At 37.0% G+C, this 18,759-nt stretch overlaps 1 protein-coding gene across 7 annotated transcripts; it reads right to left on the bottom strand.

Moving 5' to 3' along the window:
- Positions 1-2,205: 2,205 nt before the first annotated feature.
- Positions 2,206-17,774, bottom strand: LOC148207094 (Cox19 family protein (CHCH motif)). 7 transcript variants are annotated; one of them, XR_015783953.1, is made up of 3 exons: positions 17,618-17,735; positions 2,952-3,131; positions 2,206-2,613 (listed from the first exon to the last, which is right to left on the bottom strand). XR_015783953.1 is itself a non-coding variant. In XM_088105571.1 (2 exons), exons 1-2 carry the CDS (start codon positions 17,701-17,703, stop codon positions 2,505-2,507), a joined length of 195 nt encoding a protein of 64 aa, XP_087961697.1. In that variant the 5' UTR covers positions 17,704-17,774; the 3' UTR covers positions 2,206-2,504. The 7 variants fall into 7 exon arrangements, 2 of the variants coding, with proteins under 2 accessions (XP_087961697.1, XP_087961696.1); XM_088105571.1 differs by lacking the exon at positions 2,952-3,131 and having other exon boundaries at positions 17,618-17,774; XR_015783955.1 differs by lacking the exons at positions 2,206-2,613; positions 2,952-3,131 and adding an exon at positions 3,659-3,931 and having other exon boundaries at positions 17,618-17,716.
- Between the last annotated feature and the right edge of the window lie 985 nt (positions 17,775-18,759).

Raw genomic sequence — 18,759 nt, forward strand, 5'->3', positions numbered from 1 at the left:
TTTATTATAGGGTTGAATTATGAGTACTTCAAGAAATACGTACTTATAGCTTTTAACAAAGAGAGGTCTCAATCCCTGACAATGACATTAGGAAATGCATCTCTCAAAAATAATCATGTTAGTCTTTTGAATGTTCAGATGAAGTTATTCTCTTGTTTGCTTTGATAACAACACAAAAGTTACTGAGAAACTCAACCACGTTGAAGTGACACCTATTATCTCTAGCAACCACAATCTATATTAGTTGATCTTGTATGTGTTATCTATCAATAAAACGATATTAAATGTATTCAACAACTTAACTATATCAGGATATGTCTAAAAAAAAAGTCAATAATCACATCCGAATACTGAATGCATCTACTCTAGTGCAAATAGTTATCACGTTCTAATGATACCATTAGCTAGTGCATTTCAATTGTACACTCCCTAAGTGATCTTTTGTAAACATCTTGCATTGTAGCTCTGCTTGATTATTGTTGTGTTATCTTTATTGTTTTTCTTTAATATAAATATGTTTGTTGACTTCACTCATCTTTTAGTCATGTCAATGACCATAGATTGCTAATGTGTCTTTAATCTACCAACATAAAGATGACTAATTAAAAATTTTGACAAATAATAGTTGAGTGCCACATATTACCAACTACAACCATTCTCCATTATCAATTGGTTTTCCTTGCAATTTAAAAGTACAAACATATTTCTTTGTTTTAATTATGTTAGACTACAAATCAGTCTTGTACTTTCTATAATTTCAACTCGTCCACTCTTAGCAACACAAATGTCTTTTGTCCAAAATACCTTTTAATAGTGTGAGATCTTATAATTACAATAACAAAACCAAGACTAAAAGTTATATCTCAAACCCATTTAAGTAGGTTATCCTACATACCAAAAATCTCATTAGTAGTAAACATTACTGAATAATTTCCTTCAATCATTTCATATTCACTCAAACAATTCACAGTCTTCCATATACAAAATTTGGTGAATTTCACGTGATACATTATTCCAATAATATGTAACATCAAATACATAACACAAAAAACATTTAAAAATTATTGGATCCAAAAATTTAATTTTGCAGAATATGCACACTTCTATCTACATAATTATGCAGAGAATATACAATTTTTATTTTTAACGGTTAACTTTAAGTTGATTTTTGTATCTAAGTATCTTTTGCAAATACCTTTTGAAATGTTTAGACAATCTATTTGACCTAGTACTTGAACTTCAATATAACTTTTAGATTTTGCACGACTCACCACAACATAGACTATTGACTTCAACCCCTAACACATTATATAATTGTGTATATGGTGTTAATGTTTATATTTATGCCTTGTTTTTCTTCATTATATTTTATTTACCTTTTCTACATTTATAATATCTATTATTTGGTGGCCTGTTGCAATTGGAAACAGAGACTATGGTAGTGATACTATTTTAACAACAATCATTGTTCATTGTTTTTATATACACCTATTTTATTCAAATTGATTATATAAAAAAAATTATCTCCAATAAGATTTTCTTAAAAGGTTTTAGAATCAGACTAATAAGATTAATCACACAATCACAATGACATTGAACTTTTTGGAGAACATGTCAAAAACTCTTCTTTTAGTTCATGTGTGTTAATAATGAAGAAGGTCAATAAAAAACAATAATTTAACAAATTTATATTATATTTCTTTTTGAAGGAGATACGTTCTTCTTGCATATTTTTCCAGAAGAACGTAAGAGAACCGACCAATTATTACCAAATGAAATATATTATCCCATATTTAAAAAAACAAATGAAAATGAGGAGTTTTAGAAAGTGACAATAATATTTATAATTCAACATTTCATTATGTAAATATTTTCTCACTTCATAGTGACATGACTAATATTATAATAAATATATGACTATAATATCTACTATAATTTGGTAGTATGTATAAAGAAAACTTGTTCACTCGTAGAAAAAAAAAATGAAATCGATTTTCTTACAAATTAAAACAAACTTATAAATAAGTTTAAAACCAAATTATGTATAAATGAATAAGAAATGACTTCTACGAATTATTATTATTATTATACATACACACTAATTTTAACTGATAGAGAAATTAATTTCACTTTCTTATTTTTCTTTTTAATAAATGCAAATTAAAAAGTTTCTTAAATAATAAAAAAGGATTATTTGCATCGTGCTAAAGGGAACAGAGTCCATTTGGATATTAAATTGTTATACAACTTGTTGAAAAAAAATATAAAACAGTGGTACCACAAATAATTAGTTTTTACTCTTATTGCTGATTACTGCTTAATGTGAAATATAAATCTAAAATCTACACATAGCAAGAAGATAACAGTAAGCGAGGTACATCGATGAGTAGCCCTTCATTTTTGTTTCTTAATTTATATTTCTTCTTTCACTCATCTCAACCACTCTTCAATTAATGGATTGAGTAGCGTTATCTATGCAGTTGCAACTTGGTCATTAAATAAACTTATCCCTTAGGCTTTTGCTTCAAAAGTCCGGAGAGGGAAGCACAGTGAGTTGAATTATAATTGCATTTGGCACAGCAGGAATCCAGCAGCTCAATGACTTTAAGGCACCTGCCAAAATGAAATGCCTTTTAGAGAGACATCTGCCAACTACTCCATGTTTATGAAATTAGATGCAACGAAAACACAATGATCTTCCCAACTACGTATGCTAAGGTTTTAAGAAGTTACATGTAATAATAAACTGCTGTACATGCGTCCGAAATTATGTAAGCGTATATTTTTTTAACAGACCAAGATCCTATGAAATACCAAGATTTTCTTAGAAAAAAAAAAGAGAATAAGAAAATGAGAGGATGAGAGAAAATAATTTTTGGTGTGTCTTTGAAGTGAAACAAGTGCTCTATCTATAAATGCTGAAAATGAATGATCCAACCCAAAAAAAATACTTGCGGAAGAAGCTGCCCGAAACTGACTCCATGGCTTGCGGGAGAAGATATCACAGAAGATAATGTCCGAACCAATTCCCGAACCTCGCGGGAGGATATTTGACGAAGGAGAGGGAGAAACTCAACCTTTTCGTAAGACTTTTTGCAATACAAATATAACAAACCTCCGGCAGAGTAGCCCTGCTTGGTTTATTGGCAGCGTAAGACGTTAGCTTATATGGCTTTCGTTAATTTTATCAGAAGTTTAGTTAGAAACGCAAGTCCCTTATGATACTAATAGGCGGTGTTTTTTTTTCATACTGGAAACTCTAAATCGATGTTCCCTCAAAAGTTAAAAACCGTTGCTTCTCACATTAAGATGCTTTGATCTGAGTAAAACATCAATTTGAATAAGTTGTCAATCGGGTGCAAAAATGGCACTGTTTAGGGATTATTCATGCGAGGGAGGTAAACCAGTGATGTTGCCTCCTTTATAATCTGACCTCTAATTATGTTTGTTTCACACATATTTATATGAAAAAAAAATCTTACCTCCACTTAGAACACATTTAACAGTGAATCTTAATCATAACATCTATTACTTACAAGGACTTTAACAATAAAGGAAGAAATAAGATCTTCATCCCGAACAACAAATTTTTCTGCAAGATTTCTTAAGATCTCAATAATAATAATAATAATAATAATAATAATAATAATAATAATAATAATAATAATAATAAAATCATATTTTATATTCTCTCTTAAAACAAAATTAATTTATTGTGGAACCTACATAAAGTTACTTAAGATTTCAAAGTGAGATCTATCATTCAAATAAAAATTGAATGAGATTTTAAGACCTTACATCCTACATGACATGACTTACCAAAAAATAATGTAAGATCTCAAGATAACATGTTAGCTAGATGCTCGTAGAGTTTAATTCTCACGTATTTTTCATCTCAGATTTGTCTCTCTTCAACCATTGTTTGGTGCCACTGGATGAAATAGGAAAAGCAAAGTAAACAAGGCAAAGCTAAAGGTACAATAGGAAGGGACAAACAATAAAAGGAGAGTAAATTATAATACGGTAAGGAATGTAAGAGCACGAGAAGAAACTTGAGGCGCGTCTAAATGTCTAAATCACTTGGGTCAATAGCAAGATCATGGGGTGATCGTTACTCACACTTTAAGCATAAATCATCATTCACCAAGGGGCGGGTATAAACGAATCTTGTCTCTTTGGGGCAAAAAGAGTAGAGACAACAAAGTCAAGAAGAGGAGAAGGGAACACCTAAGAGAAAGATTTTGGATCAATTAAAGGAACAAGAGGTCATAAAAAAAATTTGTATCTTCAAATAAGGTAACATTTATGGAGACGAAAATTCCCTAGTAGTGAGTGATTAATAGTGATAACCATTTTCTACATGAGTGTCCTATGTTGATGTGATCTTCCAATGTTCTCATCACCTATGACTCATGAAGAAACACTTGGCATGAATAATATAACCAAAGTCAGGAGGACTAATAGAGGAACGTTGCAAAAAGGGATCCTCAGGATATAATATGGAATGAAGAATCTAGTTATTGAGAACAAAGAATGACATCCAATTTATCAAATATCCAATGGTAAGTACAACATTGCCCCAAAATTTTGAAGGTTCATTAGCAATCAACAACGTAGTATGTGACTGTTGTCCACAATATGTCAATGTTTTCTTTTGTTTAAACTATTCTGTTGAGTTGCAAAAGCAACCAGATTGATGTATGAATCCAAGTAAGGTCATAAAAACAGGAAAAAAAAAATTCTTTGGCATTGTCACTTTGCAAATTACAAATAACCTTACTGATTTTGATTTTGATTACTGAACACCTGTTTGGAAATTACGAACAACTCAATGAGAAAAATCGCTAAGGTAACATAATCCTTAATTCCTGAGAGAGAAGGAATATAACTGAGAACCCAAACATCAAAAGGATGTGAGGCTTGACTGAGAACACGAGTAAAGGAAGCTCCAGCATGACTTTCCATGCCATCATGTTTCACACTCTAACTGGAGATAAGATGCCACTGAACTATTTCAAATTTAGATATCCAAACGAGGATTAAACAAATGAGGAGACTCATCGACTTACATATAGTGGATTCAAATACTTACTCAACATAGTACTTAGTATAGACCATGCTATTCAAACCCAACTCCAATAACCCATCCCACAATCCAATTTTGTATCAAGAAGAAACACTTGAGATTGAAAACAGAAAAATATAATTTGAGAGGGCTTATAGGACCCTTCTCATGTTCTACTATTTATATTGATAAAAAGTTGACAGAGTAGGGAGATGGAAGGTCAACAGACTGACCTAGACAGCTAGGTACAATAAATAGAGATAATCCACATACTACTTCCTACTTTAGTCCTTCCGACTTCACTAATCATAAATAGACTTAATAATTATTCCACCACTCCTCTCAAGCTAGAGGATACAAAATGAATGTACTAAGCTTGGAACAAATAAACTCCATTAGAGGTCCCCTTAACTGAAACATAACTGAAGGTTATGGCATAATTTAATGATCAGCTCAACTTGCTTATAGAGATTAAATTGATTAGGAAACAATAAAACATAATTTAATAATAGTGTTGAATGCACACTTTTGGGTGATGACAAGTGAAAAAACAAAGAGAGATTAATGCACACTTTTGGGTGATGACAAGTTAAAAAACAAAGAGACATTACTATTTAAGTTATGTGACGCACCAAAACTCAATACCCAATAATGTCGACCCAGAGGGACCAAGAGAGACATAAAGCATTGTGGGAATAAGAAATAATAGAAAATTAAGAGGCTTGCAAGTTTTCCATGAGGAGAGGAATGAAGACAACACTAGTTCAGTGCATAGACCCCACATGCCAACTAGATTATTAAAAAATCACAAATCTAAAAAGAATGACCTAAATACCCACAAAATCATATGAGACCAAACATCTGGTACAATGTGTAACCCACAACCTAAATTTGTCAAATCCAAACAAGGAATGAACTTGGTGAGCCAAAGAACGATGCAAACAAAGACTTGAATGGCAATGCTTAGACCCCACACGCCAACTAGCACATGAAAAAGATGCCAGACATAAAAGTCAAGATATGCTCCTCCAGTAGCAGCATTTAGGGAAGGGTTGTCCAATTGGCTTCTAAACCTCCATGTTATGTTGCCTTGGACAACTATTGAAAAATACTCAATGGATTTAATGGTCACAACAAAAAACCTATGGACAACTTTTTAAAATCTCAAATGAACTAGAGATAATGTCAATTTACATTATATAAGAGGGATCAAAACTTATCTTATAAATTGGTTTTGTGATGATGGACAAGGCTACAAGATTGACAGGTGTTATGCATTTCACGGTCTTCCTCCTAGATTTGTTGTTGTTGTTCAGACTACTCCACCCTTAGAATACCTAATGGGGATCCTCTTTCATCCGATATTATTGACGACTCTATTATTTTCAGCAACTTGACTCATGAGTCACATATCACATTACTGGTAACAAATCTTTGTTTTACTCTTTATCCTCTTTTAGGATTCGTGCTTGGAGAATCTTGGATTTTTATGATTTTTCTCTCTTATTCGTCCATGACTTCTTCTGCTGTCTCTTTTGACATTTCTTCTATCACTGGTGCATCTGACCCGTCAATATATTCTTTTTCTCCAATGACAAAGATTACTTCTACTAGTTTATTTATAGTCATGGTGTTCAACAATGGCCTCTTTATCAACTACATGTCAACAATGTGTTCCTTAACGATGATTCGCAAGAAAAGATTTATATGGAGCAACCTCCCGAGTTTGTTGGTCAGGAGGAGTATTCTGGGTTGGTATGTCGTCTTCGCAAATCATTAACAATTTGATATCACTCGAGTGCAAAAGCAAATATTTTCACTAAGTCTTTACAGGGATTGAGAATTGATTATATTTTTAACAAGCTTGGTCCATACAATATTTATGCACCAACTTGAGGGAAAGTGTTAAATATATTAGATTATTAGATATCTTAGACACATATCTTATCTTTCTTTATCTTTTATCTGTAGTTAGTTTGTTATTATTCCTTATTTGTATTTTGGACTTAACTCATATTTCTTTTATTATAAATATAGTACCCTACATGCATATTCAATACAATAGAGATTAGTCTCATACATAGTTTTTAATATATTGAACATATCCCAAAATGTCTCAACACTTTTTTGATGTACATCCTTTGGAATAGAAAGAACTACATCTAAACTCAATCTTTCTTGATCAACATCTCCAAAATCACCTCTTCTACACTCATATCCTTCATTTCAAATCAGCACCAAGGAGTGACTTCAATATTTTGATATCAATCCTATCTCGAGATGTAATCAACATGTCACCTACATACAACAATAGGTAAACAAAACTCATTCACCATTCTCCACCTTCTTATGATAGATGCAAATATTGTTTTAGTCTATACAATGATCTCTCCAATTTACACACATAAACTTTACCCTCAGCTCTAAAACCTTTCAACTGACGCATCAGAGTCTCTCCATCTAAATGGCCACATAGAAAGGTCAACTTAATGTCCAACTGTTCAAGCTCTGTGTCTTAAATTGCCATAAGAGAAAACAAAACTCTAATGGACATGTGTTTGATTACTGAATAGAAGCTGAGACAAAGCTATATACAAAGGAGCTTTATCTATCTAAATTTGTTATATCCCCAAAGAGAATGGATGCACATCAATTGAAGAAACCCATTGTTGCCCTTATGTTACTCGATCTCTTTTAATGTGAATTTGCCATTATGTTTGTGTGAGTATCTCATCTCAGGTGAGATCATCGTATACACCACTTCAGATTCAATACTTCCGCACTTGTTTGAATGTGTTCATTGATGGAAATTTTGACAAATACACAACTTCTTCCATGTCAACTTTTGAATACAGTGAAAAACTATATTTGGATTAATCTCCCTTATGTTAAATACACACATAGGGTTCTCTATTTATAATAGAAGAAATATGGGCTAAGCCCAAAATACAAATGAGAAATAATAACAAACTAACTAAAAGATAAAAGATATAATATATCTAACACTCCCCCTCAAGCTGGAGCATACAAATTGTATGAACTAAGCTTGGAATAGATGAACTCAGTGTTGAACTAGATGATTTGTCTTCAAGAGTGTGAGGCAAACATAGATGGACTAACAGCAGCTTGTGAAACTTCAACTTCAAAAGTGGATGAAGGAGAGCAGTGGACAATGACAAACTGCAAGGACTGATTCCAATCAATGATGGATGAGTGACGGGATCAACAGTCGTAGCTGAAAGCTAAGAGCTACAAAATTGCAGGGACTATACTAAATCCTCATCAATGATGGATAGGTGACGGGATCAACAGTAGTAGCTGAAATCTACAAAATTGCACGGACTACACCCATATTTATGTGACTTGAAGTGTCTTGGAAACGTACTCCCCCTTAGTGTGAAGGGCGGAAATGTGAAATATCACAGTTGCTGGACCACTAAAACAAAACAAAATATTAAGCTACAATGCTGAAACAAAATATTAAGTTGACGGCTATAAAACTGCAGGGACTAAATTGCCATCACTGACTGATGGGGCCTGTAGTGGCTGGAAGCGACAAAACTACAGGGACTGCCATCACTAACTGACGAGGTGATGAGGGCCTACAGTGGTTGGAAGCATACGACGCTTGGACAACGGCAAACGGCGCCAAGACAGCGGCAAACGGCGCCTGAACAGCGGCAAACGGCGCCGGACAGCGGCAAACGGCGCCGGACAGCGGTAAACGGCACGAACAACGGCAAACGACACCAGACAATTGTGGACAGCAACTAGGGTTTAGAGACTAGATAGAAACCAGCTCATTGAGGTATTTAAGAAAAGATGAAATTTTTAAGGCCGCCGGTGGCCTGCGCCGCCACCGCGGCAACAAAGACATAGATGGAAGAGACTCAAACAACCTGCTCTGATACCATGTTGAATATAGTGAAAAACTATATTTGGATTAATCTCCCTTGTGTTAAATACACACATAGGGTTCTCTATTTATAATAGAAGAAATATGGGCTAAGCCCGAAATACAAATGAGAAATAATAGCAAACTAACTAAAAGATAAAAGATATAATATATCTTACATCAACTTGAGCAAAATTGTGTCAACTTTAATTTTGCAAAAAGGAAATGCGGGCCATGTCTAAGTATTTTAACAATGTAAAGCTATTATTAATTAGTTGATGTCTGCCAAAGATCTTTTTCTCTCTTTTCCTAATATACTATAGTTGACTTGTTATCTTTGTATTGTGTAAATGTGTGTTTGTTATTGTTGAATACAGTGAAAACTATGTATGAAATTAATCTCCTTTGTGTTGAATATATACATAGAATACTCTATTTATAATAGAAAAAATATGGACTAAACCCAAAATACAAAAGAAGAATAATAACAAACTAACTAAAGATAAAATATAAAGATAAGGTATCTATCTAAAATATCTAATAATATAATATATCTAACAGTTATTATTGTAAAACACCTTTTTCTTTCTATTATGTACAACTATCAGTTTCTGTTGGCATTTAACTGAAGACTGCATCTATAAATACATATTGTACATATGATTCAAAGTGAGTGAATAGAAATAAAAATCGTTTAGTTCATCGTTCACTCTTTCTCTCTCTCCTCTATTCAAATTATTTAAGATGGTATCCAGAGCATTTTTTCACTGATCCACATTCTTAAAAGCTCTCATTGATTTAGTTCTTGTTCCACCATGCAATTGCTTCCGCTTCAGTTTTTGGTGGTTTGAATCGGTGCATTATTCCAATTCATCACTATTCTCAGTTCATGAAGTTTCTTTGTACTACATTCTCCGTTCAGCTTCATTCCAGTTTACTCTCAGTCAATCAATTAACATGATCTATAATCAATCATTCCAGAAAGACGTTGTAACTATTTTCCAAAGTTCAGTTAAGATAATCGATTAACAACTTGATTTAATCAATTAAATGCGATAGCACCAGTTTTTAATCAGTGTTTTTAAAGCTTCATAACTTTTGCAATCATATAGAGCGGAATACATTGAGATTAGCAAAGTTGTTTTACACAATTTTTTTAAGTGCTTTCAAGATTCAAAGGTTGTGTTGAATTCTTAATTCCTTGTGTGCTTTTCTTGTGATTTGGTAAATTATTTTCAATCCTACGGTTGTTGATTTGTATCAATATTGTTTTGTGGTATTTGTAACAAGAGTTGATAAAGCATATATCCTCCTGGATGATCAAGAGTAGATAGAAACTGAAAATCCTTTTTAAGTGAGATTTGTGGTATTGTTGTCTTGTGTTTGTAATTGTTGTTTTGTTTCGAACCAACATTTATTTAATAGTGGAACCAGTTTTTGAAGGGAGAAAAAGTTGAGAACTGAATGTAGAATTGGTTGGGTCTGAACTAGTATAAATTTGTTGAGTGATCTTTCCCTTGCTTTATCTCTTCCTTGGTATTGTTTTTCAATTCTTCTATCAAATGAATTATCAAACTTTGTCTTTTGGAAAGAACTTAAAGAAATATATTCTTTTAAAAAAAGTTTCAAAATCAATTCAACCCCCTCAACAAAAATCGTATAAACTTTTTTACACACTAGGTGCACAAGAGAATGGTGTTAGAGCCGGTTTTTGATCTCATTTTGCATTTGTGACAAGTTCTTGCAAGAAGATGGGTATCACATCCAAGATTAAGAAGTTTAATGAGAAAAACAGTTTAAACTTATGGAGAATCAAGATGAGAGTCTTGCTCAAGGAGCAAGGGATGTGGACACTGCTTTTCAGAGGCATGTCGCACATAAAGAGACAAACTCCAAAGCAGATGGAGAAGAATATTCATTCAAAGATCTTTCTACTAGTATTAGACGAGGTATTTTATGAGGTTGCAGGGGGATGCCCAACTAACTACTAATTGAAAGGTGACAATCTCTGATAGGTTTCTGATAAAGAAACCTTATCTCTCACCCAACTAACACACGCAACAGATCACAAGTTCTGTATAACCTCTGACTTTATTGATCTCCAAGAAAGAATACAAGAATCAAGTAATCTGAGAGCCTAATCTCCCCCAACAAGACTAACAGTCTGTTTATACACTCAATTGCCCAAAAGTCCCTCTCCTCTCCCCATCTCAACGATTTATACAAAAGTATATTCCCGCTCTTCCTAACTGTTAACACAGTTAGGCAACTAACTCCCTCTAACTGTTAACTAACAGTTAACTAACCTCTCCTCCTCCTTACATACACTCTCAACTTCCTATCATTACCCTCCCCTCCATTTTCAACCTTGTCCTCAAGGTTGAACTCTGGAAATTGGTCCTTTATTGTTGCTAAATCTTCCCATGTCGCCCCTTCTACACCCCCGGTCTGCCACTCTACCAGCACCTGTTGACACACCTCATCTCCCTGCTGTATTTGTCTGCGCTCCAGGACCTTTGTTGGCCAAAAAGCAGGTCCTGCTGCCTGCAACTCCTCGGGTAAACCTTTTTCCACTATTTGATCTCCCACCGCTTTTTTTAATTGAGAAGCATGGAACACCGAGTGAATTCGCGCTGCCTCGGGAAGCTCCAGCCTGAAAGCCACATTGCCAACCTGTTGTAATACTTTGAATGGCCCAAAATATCTAGCTGACAACTTTGGATGTAGTCGCACCGGCATGGAAGACTGTCTATGGGGCCTTATTTTCAGATATACCCAATTCCCCACCTTTATATCCACTTCTCTTCTCTTTTTATTAGCTTGGTGTGTCATCAAATCCTGGGCACGGCTTAAATGATATTTCAACTGCTTCAGGGCCTCATCTCGCGTCATGAGATCTTGTGCTACAGCTTCAACCTGTGTTTCTCCTGGGATAAACCGACTGAAAGAGGGAGGGGGTCTTCCATATACGGTCTCAAATGGCGTGCATCTTGCTGCCCCTTGGTAGCTTGTGTTGTACCAAAATTCTGCCCAGGGTAACATTGGATACCAACTCTTGGGCTGTTCAGAACAAAAACACCGCAGGTACCCTTCCACTATGCGGTTCACAACCTCCGTTTGCCCATCCGTTTCCGGATGGTAAGATGTGCTCATTTTGAGCTTAGTCCCTTGCATTTTAAACAGCTCCCTCCAAAAAATGCTCAAGAATAAAGGATCTCTGTCACTCACCACCGACACTGGGATCCCATGCAACCTTATTACCTCCTTAGAAAATACATCAGCTACTGTCTTTGCAGAATACGGATGCTTTAATGCCAAAAAATGAGCATATTTACTCAGCCGGTCAACCACCACAATAATAGCATCATATCCTTGTGACTTAGGTAGTCTCACGATGAAGTCTAAGCTAATTTCCTCCCACACTGCCTGAGGAATTGGTAAAGGCTGTAACAAGCCTTGGGGTGATGCTGTTACGTATTTGTGCTGCTGGCACACTGCACAACTCGCCACAAATTCTGTAATCTCCTTCTTCATACCCACCCAATACAAGGATTGGGCTATCCTTCTATAAGTTCTGTAGACTCCCGAATGCCCCCCAGTCTTTGTCACATGAAATTCCTCAAGTAACTTAGGGATCCAAGTTGAGTTTGCAGATATTACCAGTCGGCCTTTATAATGCAATCTTCCGTTCTCTAAAGTGTACGCCCCATGCGAGTTGGGATCACGTGTCAGACCAACAATCACCTTCTGTAGCTCAGAATCCTCCTCTACCTCCTTCAAGATCTCTTGGAAGTCTGGCCAAAATGGCTTAGAGATAGCTTGCAATTCCCTTTCTTCCCGTTCTCCTTCATACTTCCTCGAAAGAGCGTTGGCAGCCTGGTTCATACTACCCTTCTTATACAGAATCTCAAATTCATAACCCATCAACTTCGCTAACCAGTTTTGTTGATTCTGGGTAGTTATTCTCTGCTCCAACAAATATTTCAAGCTACGCTGGTCTGTGTGCACCGTGAATTTTCTTCCCACCAAGTACGGTCTCCAGTGTTGGATGGCTAACACCAAAGCCATTAACTCCTTCTCGTAGATCGATTTACTTAAGGTGTTCTCCGACAAGGCCTTACTGTAGAAGGCGATGGGCCTCTGGTTTTGGGTCAGCACTGCTCCTATTCCTCCTCCTGAGGCATCACATTCAATATGGAACTCCTGGTTGAAATCAGGTAACCCCAAAACGGGCCCCGACGTGATAGCTGCCTTTAAAGCATCCATAGCTTGCTTCGCCTGCTCATTCCACGTGAATCTTCCTTTTTTGAGTAACTCTGTCAATGGTTTTGCTATTTTACCATAGCCCTATACGAACCTCCGATAGTAATCGGTGAGCCCCAAGAACCCTCTCAACGCTTTTAAGTTTCTGGGTTCTTCCCATTCAACCACCGCTCTAATTTTATCACCGTCCATTTCCACCCCTTGTTCGGAAATTTGATGGCCCAAGTAACATATCTTCCTTCTTCCAAAATCACACTTTTTCCGGTTGGCCACCCACCCATTTCGTTCCAGCAGCTGCATCACCATACCCAGCTGCTTTAAATGATCCATCCAGTTTGGACTATAGACGAGAATATCGTCGAAAAACACCAGCACCCATTTCCTAAGATACGGTTGTAACAGCTGGTTCATTGTACTCTGAAAAGTGGCCGGCGCATTCGTAAGTCCGAACGGCATCACGAGAAACTCGAAATGTCCCAGGTGGGTGCGGAAAGCGGTCTTGGCTACATCCTCTTCCTCCATCCTGATCTGGTGGTACCCAGATTTCAAATCGATCTTTGAGAAGTACTTGGCCCCTCTTAATTCGTCCAGCAGTTCCTCTATCACCGGAATAGGAAATCTGTCCGATACAGTGGCCTTGTTCAGAGCTCTGTAATCCACACAAAAGCGCCAACTCCCATCCTTCTTCTTCACGAGGATGACCGGGCTGGAAAACGGACTCGTACTGTGGCGTATGATCCCGGCCTTCAACATATCATCCACCTGTTTTTCGATCTCCCCTTTCAGAATGTGAGGATAGCGGTATGGCCTCACATTTATAGGGTCTACACCCATTTTCAATTTGATTCGGTGCTGTATGTGACGTGTTGGAGGCAGCCCATGCACATCTTGGAATAAGCGATAGTGGGTTTGCAGCAGCTTTTCCAGTTCAGCCTGCTGCTGGCCTGTCACATCTGTTCCCCACTCATAGCTTTCAGCTGTCTCTATTGCACTTAGACCCCACACCAATGCTCCTGACTCAGCGTTATCTCCCATCTTCCACAAAGATCTGGCTTTCACCAGCTGGCGCGATAGGGCTGGATCACCCTTGATCGTGATCGGTTTATTCCCCACCATATATTCCATTGTCATGCTACCCCAATTCGTCCGAACTTCTCCCAATTTAGCCAACCATGCAACCCCCAGAATAACGTCAACACCCCCCAACTCAAAAACATGGAACTCTTCCTCCACATCCACCCCCTCTAGTCGGATAATCACCCCTTCACATCGTCCTTGGGTGATCCGTCGACATCCGTCACCCAAACTCACTGGATATGGTACCGTATCAATCACCGGCAAGCCCAGATCCTCCGTGGTTCTCTTACTGATATAATTGTGGCTCGCTCCGCTGTCTATGAGCACAACCACCCTCCGTTCACCAATTTTCCCCGTCAACTTCAAGGTTCCCGGGTTGGTCCACCCCTCTGCCGAGCACGCAGACAGCTCCATCACTTTTTCCTCCTGGTCGCCGTTTACCTCTTCCTCTTCCCCTTCGTCTTCGTCCTCTGCCAGCAATAACACCCGTAGGCTCCTCTCGGCGCATCGATGGCCTGGTGCAAACGGCCCGCCACATCGGAAGCAACGCCCCTCCTCCTTTCTCTTAAGAAACTCGGGGTAGGGTAAGTTTCGAACCATTCGGCCTCGACCTTCGCCCCCAATCGTCGAGCTTCCCCTCGCTGCGATGTTAACTGCCGCTCCCTCTCTCCTTGTCGGTCCTCCACCCTCGGTTCTTCCAAACGGGTTCGTCGCTGTTTTCGCCGATTCCGATCGCGTCACTATACCCATTGATCGCGCACCTAATGGGTTCATCTTGGATCCACTAGCTTGGCTTCCCTGCGCTTTCATCATCGCATCCTCTACGTCGCGCGCAATCCTCATCGCCTCCATCAACGCCGATGGGTTCTGGATCCGCACCTGACCCTTCACGTCCTCCCGTAACCCGGCTAAGAAGTAACCCATCACCTGTTCCTCTGGAATCCCCGTTGTCTGCCCTATCAAGACTTCAAACTGACGCACGAATTCCTCGACTGTTCCTTCCTGACGCAGAGTAGCCAGTCGCTCGAATACGGTCCCCCTGAATCCACCACCGAAACGATTAATCATGGCTTCTTTCAACCCATTCCACGTTCGGTTACTCGCCTTCGCTTTCCAGAAAGTGAACCAGTACGCCGCGCTGCCCTCCATGCTTACGTAGGCGACCTCCACCTTTTCTTCATCGTCCGTCACTCTTTGTATATCGAAAAACCTTTCTGCCCGATTGAGCCAACTGAGTGGCTCGTCCCCGTCAAAGGTAGGTAACTCCACCCTTTTCCTCCAAGGCTTTTGCGTTCCACTTCTTTCGCCGCTTCCACCGCCTCGGGCCTCCTCATTCCCTCTGTGTCGGTTATCATTCACGGAGCTATCCTCCGAATTACTCTCCGCGTGATTTCCCTGTCTTTCCAGCATTTTCATAATTTGTTGTAAATCGCGACGTGCCGCCGTCGACTCCGCCTTCATTCCCTCCACCGTTATCTCAATCGCTTCTAATCTTGCCCCCGTCGTCGTCTCCATCACTTCACCTCAGCGTCCACAAAATTTGTATCCGGCAGGTCGGACCAAATTGATAGGTTTCTGATAAAGAAACCTTATCTCTCACCCAACTAACACACGCAACAGATCACAAGTTCTGTATAACCTCTGACTTTATTGATCTCCAAGAAAGAATACAAGAATCAAGTAATCTGAGAGCCTAATCTCCCCCAACAAGACTAACAGTCTGTTTATACACTCAATTGCCCAAAAGTCCCTCTCCTCTCCCCATCTCAACAATTTATACAAAAGTATATTCCCGCTCTTCCTAACTGTTAACACAGTTAGGCAACTAACTCCCTCTAACTGTTAACTAACAGTTAACTAACCTCTCCTCCTCCTTACATACATTCTCAACTTCCTATCAATCTCTAATAAAACACCATTAGAATGCTAGCACTGCAAGCTTCCAGCTACAAACTCTAGCGTAAATTCTCCTAAATGACTGAACCTAGTCTTTTAATCTAGATAGAAATCTGGTATTTCTCTTTGGTGTAAGTGCTCAGGTCAACAATTTAGAGCTCAGGTCAACTCTAGCATACATTTTCCTAAGGCCTTGTTCACTTGAGTGGATTTGAGGGAGAGTAATTGAGGGGATTTGAGAGGATTTGAAAATAATTTTTTTTGTTGTTTATTCGAGTCAATTTGGAGGTAAGTGAGAATGAATTTGAAAGTAAAGTTTGTGAGAATTAGTGTAGGATTTGATTGACATGACAAATTAAAAAAATTTACTTCCAAATCCAATCTCATTTACCTCTAAATTCACTCAAATAATCAACAAAAAAATTTATTTTCAAATCTTCTCAAATCCCCTCAATTACTCTCCCTCAAATCCACTCAAGTGAACAAGGCCTAAATGACTGAACCTAGTCTTCCAAAATCTGGTATTTCTCCTTGGTGCAAGTGCTCAGGTCAACCATTTAGAGCTCATTAATGAAGGATATTATATGTAGCAAGTTAATATTGTTACTTGTTACTGCAGCGAGCACAGTCCATACAACTCCATAAATAAAATTGGACTGCCATTGATACTGGTTACATGTATTAAGCACAAAAAATTGACATGCAAGACCTAAGCAGTTTGTCTTACTTGAGACAAATAGGGAAAACCACCCTCAGCAACTGAAACGATTAGCCGAATACATAAAAAATTATAATCAAGAAACATAAGGAAATCATTTCAAAGTTGGCATCTATTGTTGAAACTTCCCTCTCGTCTACTAACTAAGATATAACCTCAAATCTTAAATTAGTAATCCAATGTATTAGATCCTATTGTTGGAACAACCTAAATATAGACACATAATGTTTCATTTGTAAGGGGTCTAAACAATACTTCGCACAGCTAACCAATTGGTAGTTTTAGCAGCAATCATTTACTACACCAGACTAGTAAACGAGAGAGAAAACTTGCAATCACAATACTAGCAAAATGAAACAAAGAAATAATGTCATTTTATCTTTAATTCGTTTTTCTTCTTCAACAAGCTTTGGTACAAAACAATCAGTATTAACTGAGGATGCTGATTGCAACTTGTGGTTATTGCGAGACCATGATTCAAATGTTTTCCTAGTTTACATCTACGCTTCAATCGACGCTTTGTTTGGAAAACTGTAAGAAAAATTTATGAAACCATCACAGCAAAAAGGGATAGACAGATTGCATTTTTGTTACACTGTTCCGCATCGGTAAAAATAAGAAACCTAATGGTTTCGACCTTTGAGAATCAAACAAAAAGAGAAAAGTGAGACATGCAGAGAGATAATTGGATAAAAGAGCATACTTTTGTGGAAGAAAGTTGTTCTTGGAGAGGCAAGCTTGAATGTCACAGGCCTCTTTCTTGCAAGGTTCCTTGGTTGCCTGCGCCATTGCACCTCTCACGAATGTTTTATGTATTTATATTATAAATAAAAATTGTATTTTATAACTCTCTGTAGGCAAATTCTTCTGTATATCTGAATATTGAAATTCTCACTTCTACTTTTTTTTAAAATTATATATCCTCAAATTTAAAATACTTTTTGATTGTAAAATCTAAAAGAATTTCTAAATTATAAAATATGAAATCATTTTTTATTTTTAAATTATATAAAATTATACAATTCGGAAATTATTTAAAAAAAATTAATTAATCAGTTCAGAGTTTAAAAAAATAATCTGAAAATTAAAGAAAAATTATATAAAATAAAAAATAAATTTCAAATTATATAATTAAAAAATAAAAAAGACCTTCAAATTGTAAAATCAAAAAGCCATGTTATTTTCTCGCTTTCCACCTCCTCATCCGCACTCGGAAAGTTATTCCAATCTATCTTTCAGTCAAACATTTCCTCTTTACTTTATAATTGTTATTTGTATATTTATGACTCTTACATGAGCCCACGCTTGTCAGAAAAACTTCGTAAGTATGATCAGGCTAAATGAGAAACTTCTGAATTAAGCTTCGAGTTAAATTAAGTTTCACATCTTATAAATTCAAGAATTTTTAATTGAATTTTTTTAAATTATTATTATCTATTAAGTAATAAAATAATTACATTTTCTAGCATGTCAAGATATGTCTTTCTCCAGTTGTGTCATGGTCATCTAAAAGATAGCTCAACGATTTCCACATCTCATTCATCTCCTACAAAATGAGAGTGTCTCCTATTAGCAACTGACAGTCCTGGGAAACCGGAGACCGAGAGCAACAATGAAGATAATTTACTCACCGACTTGACTTTTCGACCAAGAGCTAACTTCACGAAAACGAGAAACAACTCTCAAGTGTTCCTATCAAACTTGGTAACAAAACATGCTTGTAGATTCCGAGGAAGACTCCGGCTTTGGTCAATTCACTGCAATTCATTCTAACAGAAAATCCGTAACCAGTCAAATCAGAAAGTCATTTCTGACAACGAAATCCCAAACAGATACTAGCGGTTC

This window comes from Vigna umbellata, chromosome 1 (genome assembly GCF_029865625.1).
Source record: "Vigna umbellata cultivar VRB3 chromosome 1, Vumbellata_1.0, whole genome shotgun sequence".
In the NCBI taxonomy this organism is placed as follows: Eukaryota; Viridiplantae; Streptophyta; class Magnoliopsida; order Fabales; family Fabaceae; genus Vigna; species Vigna umbellata.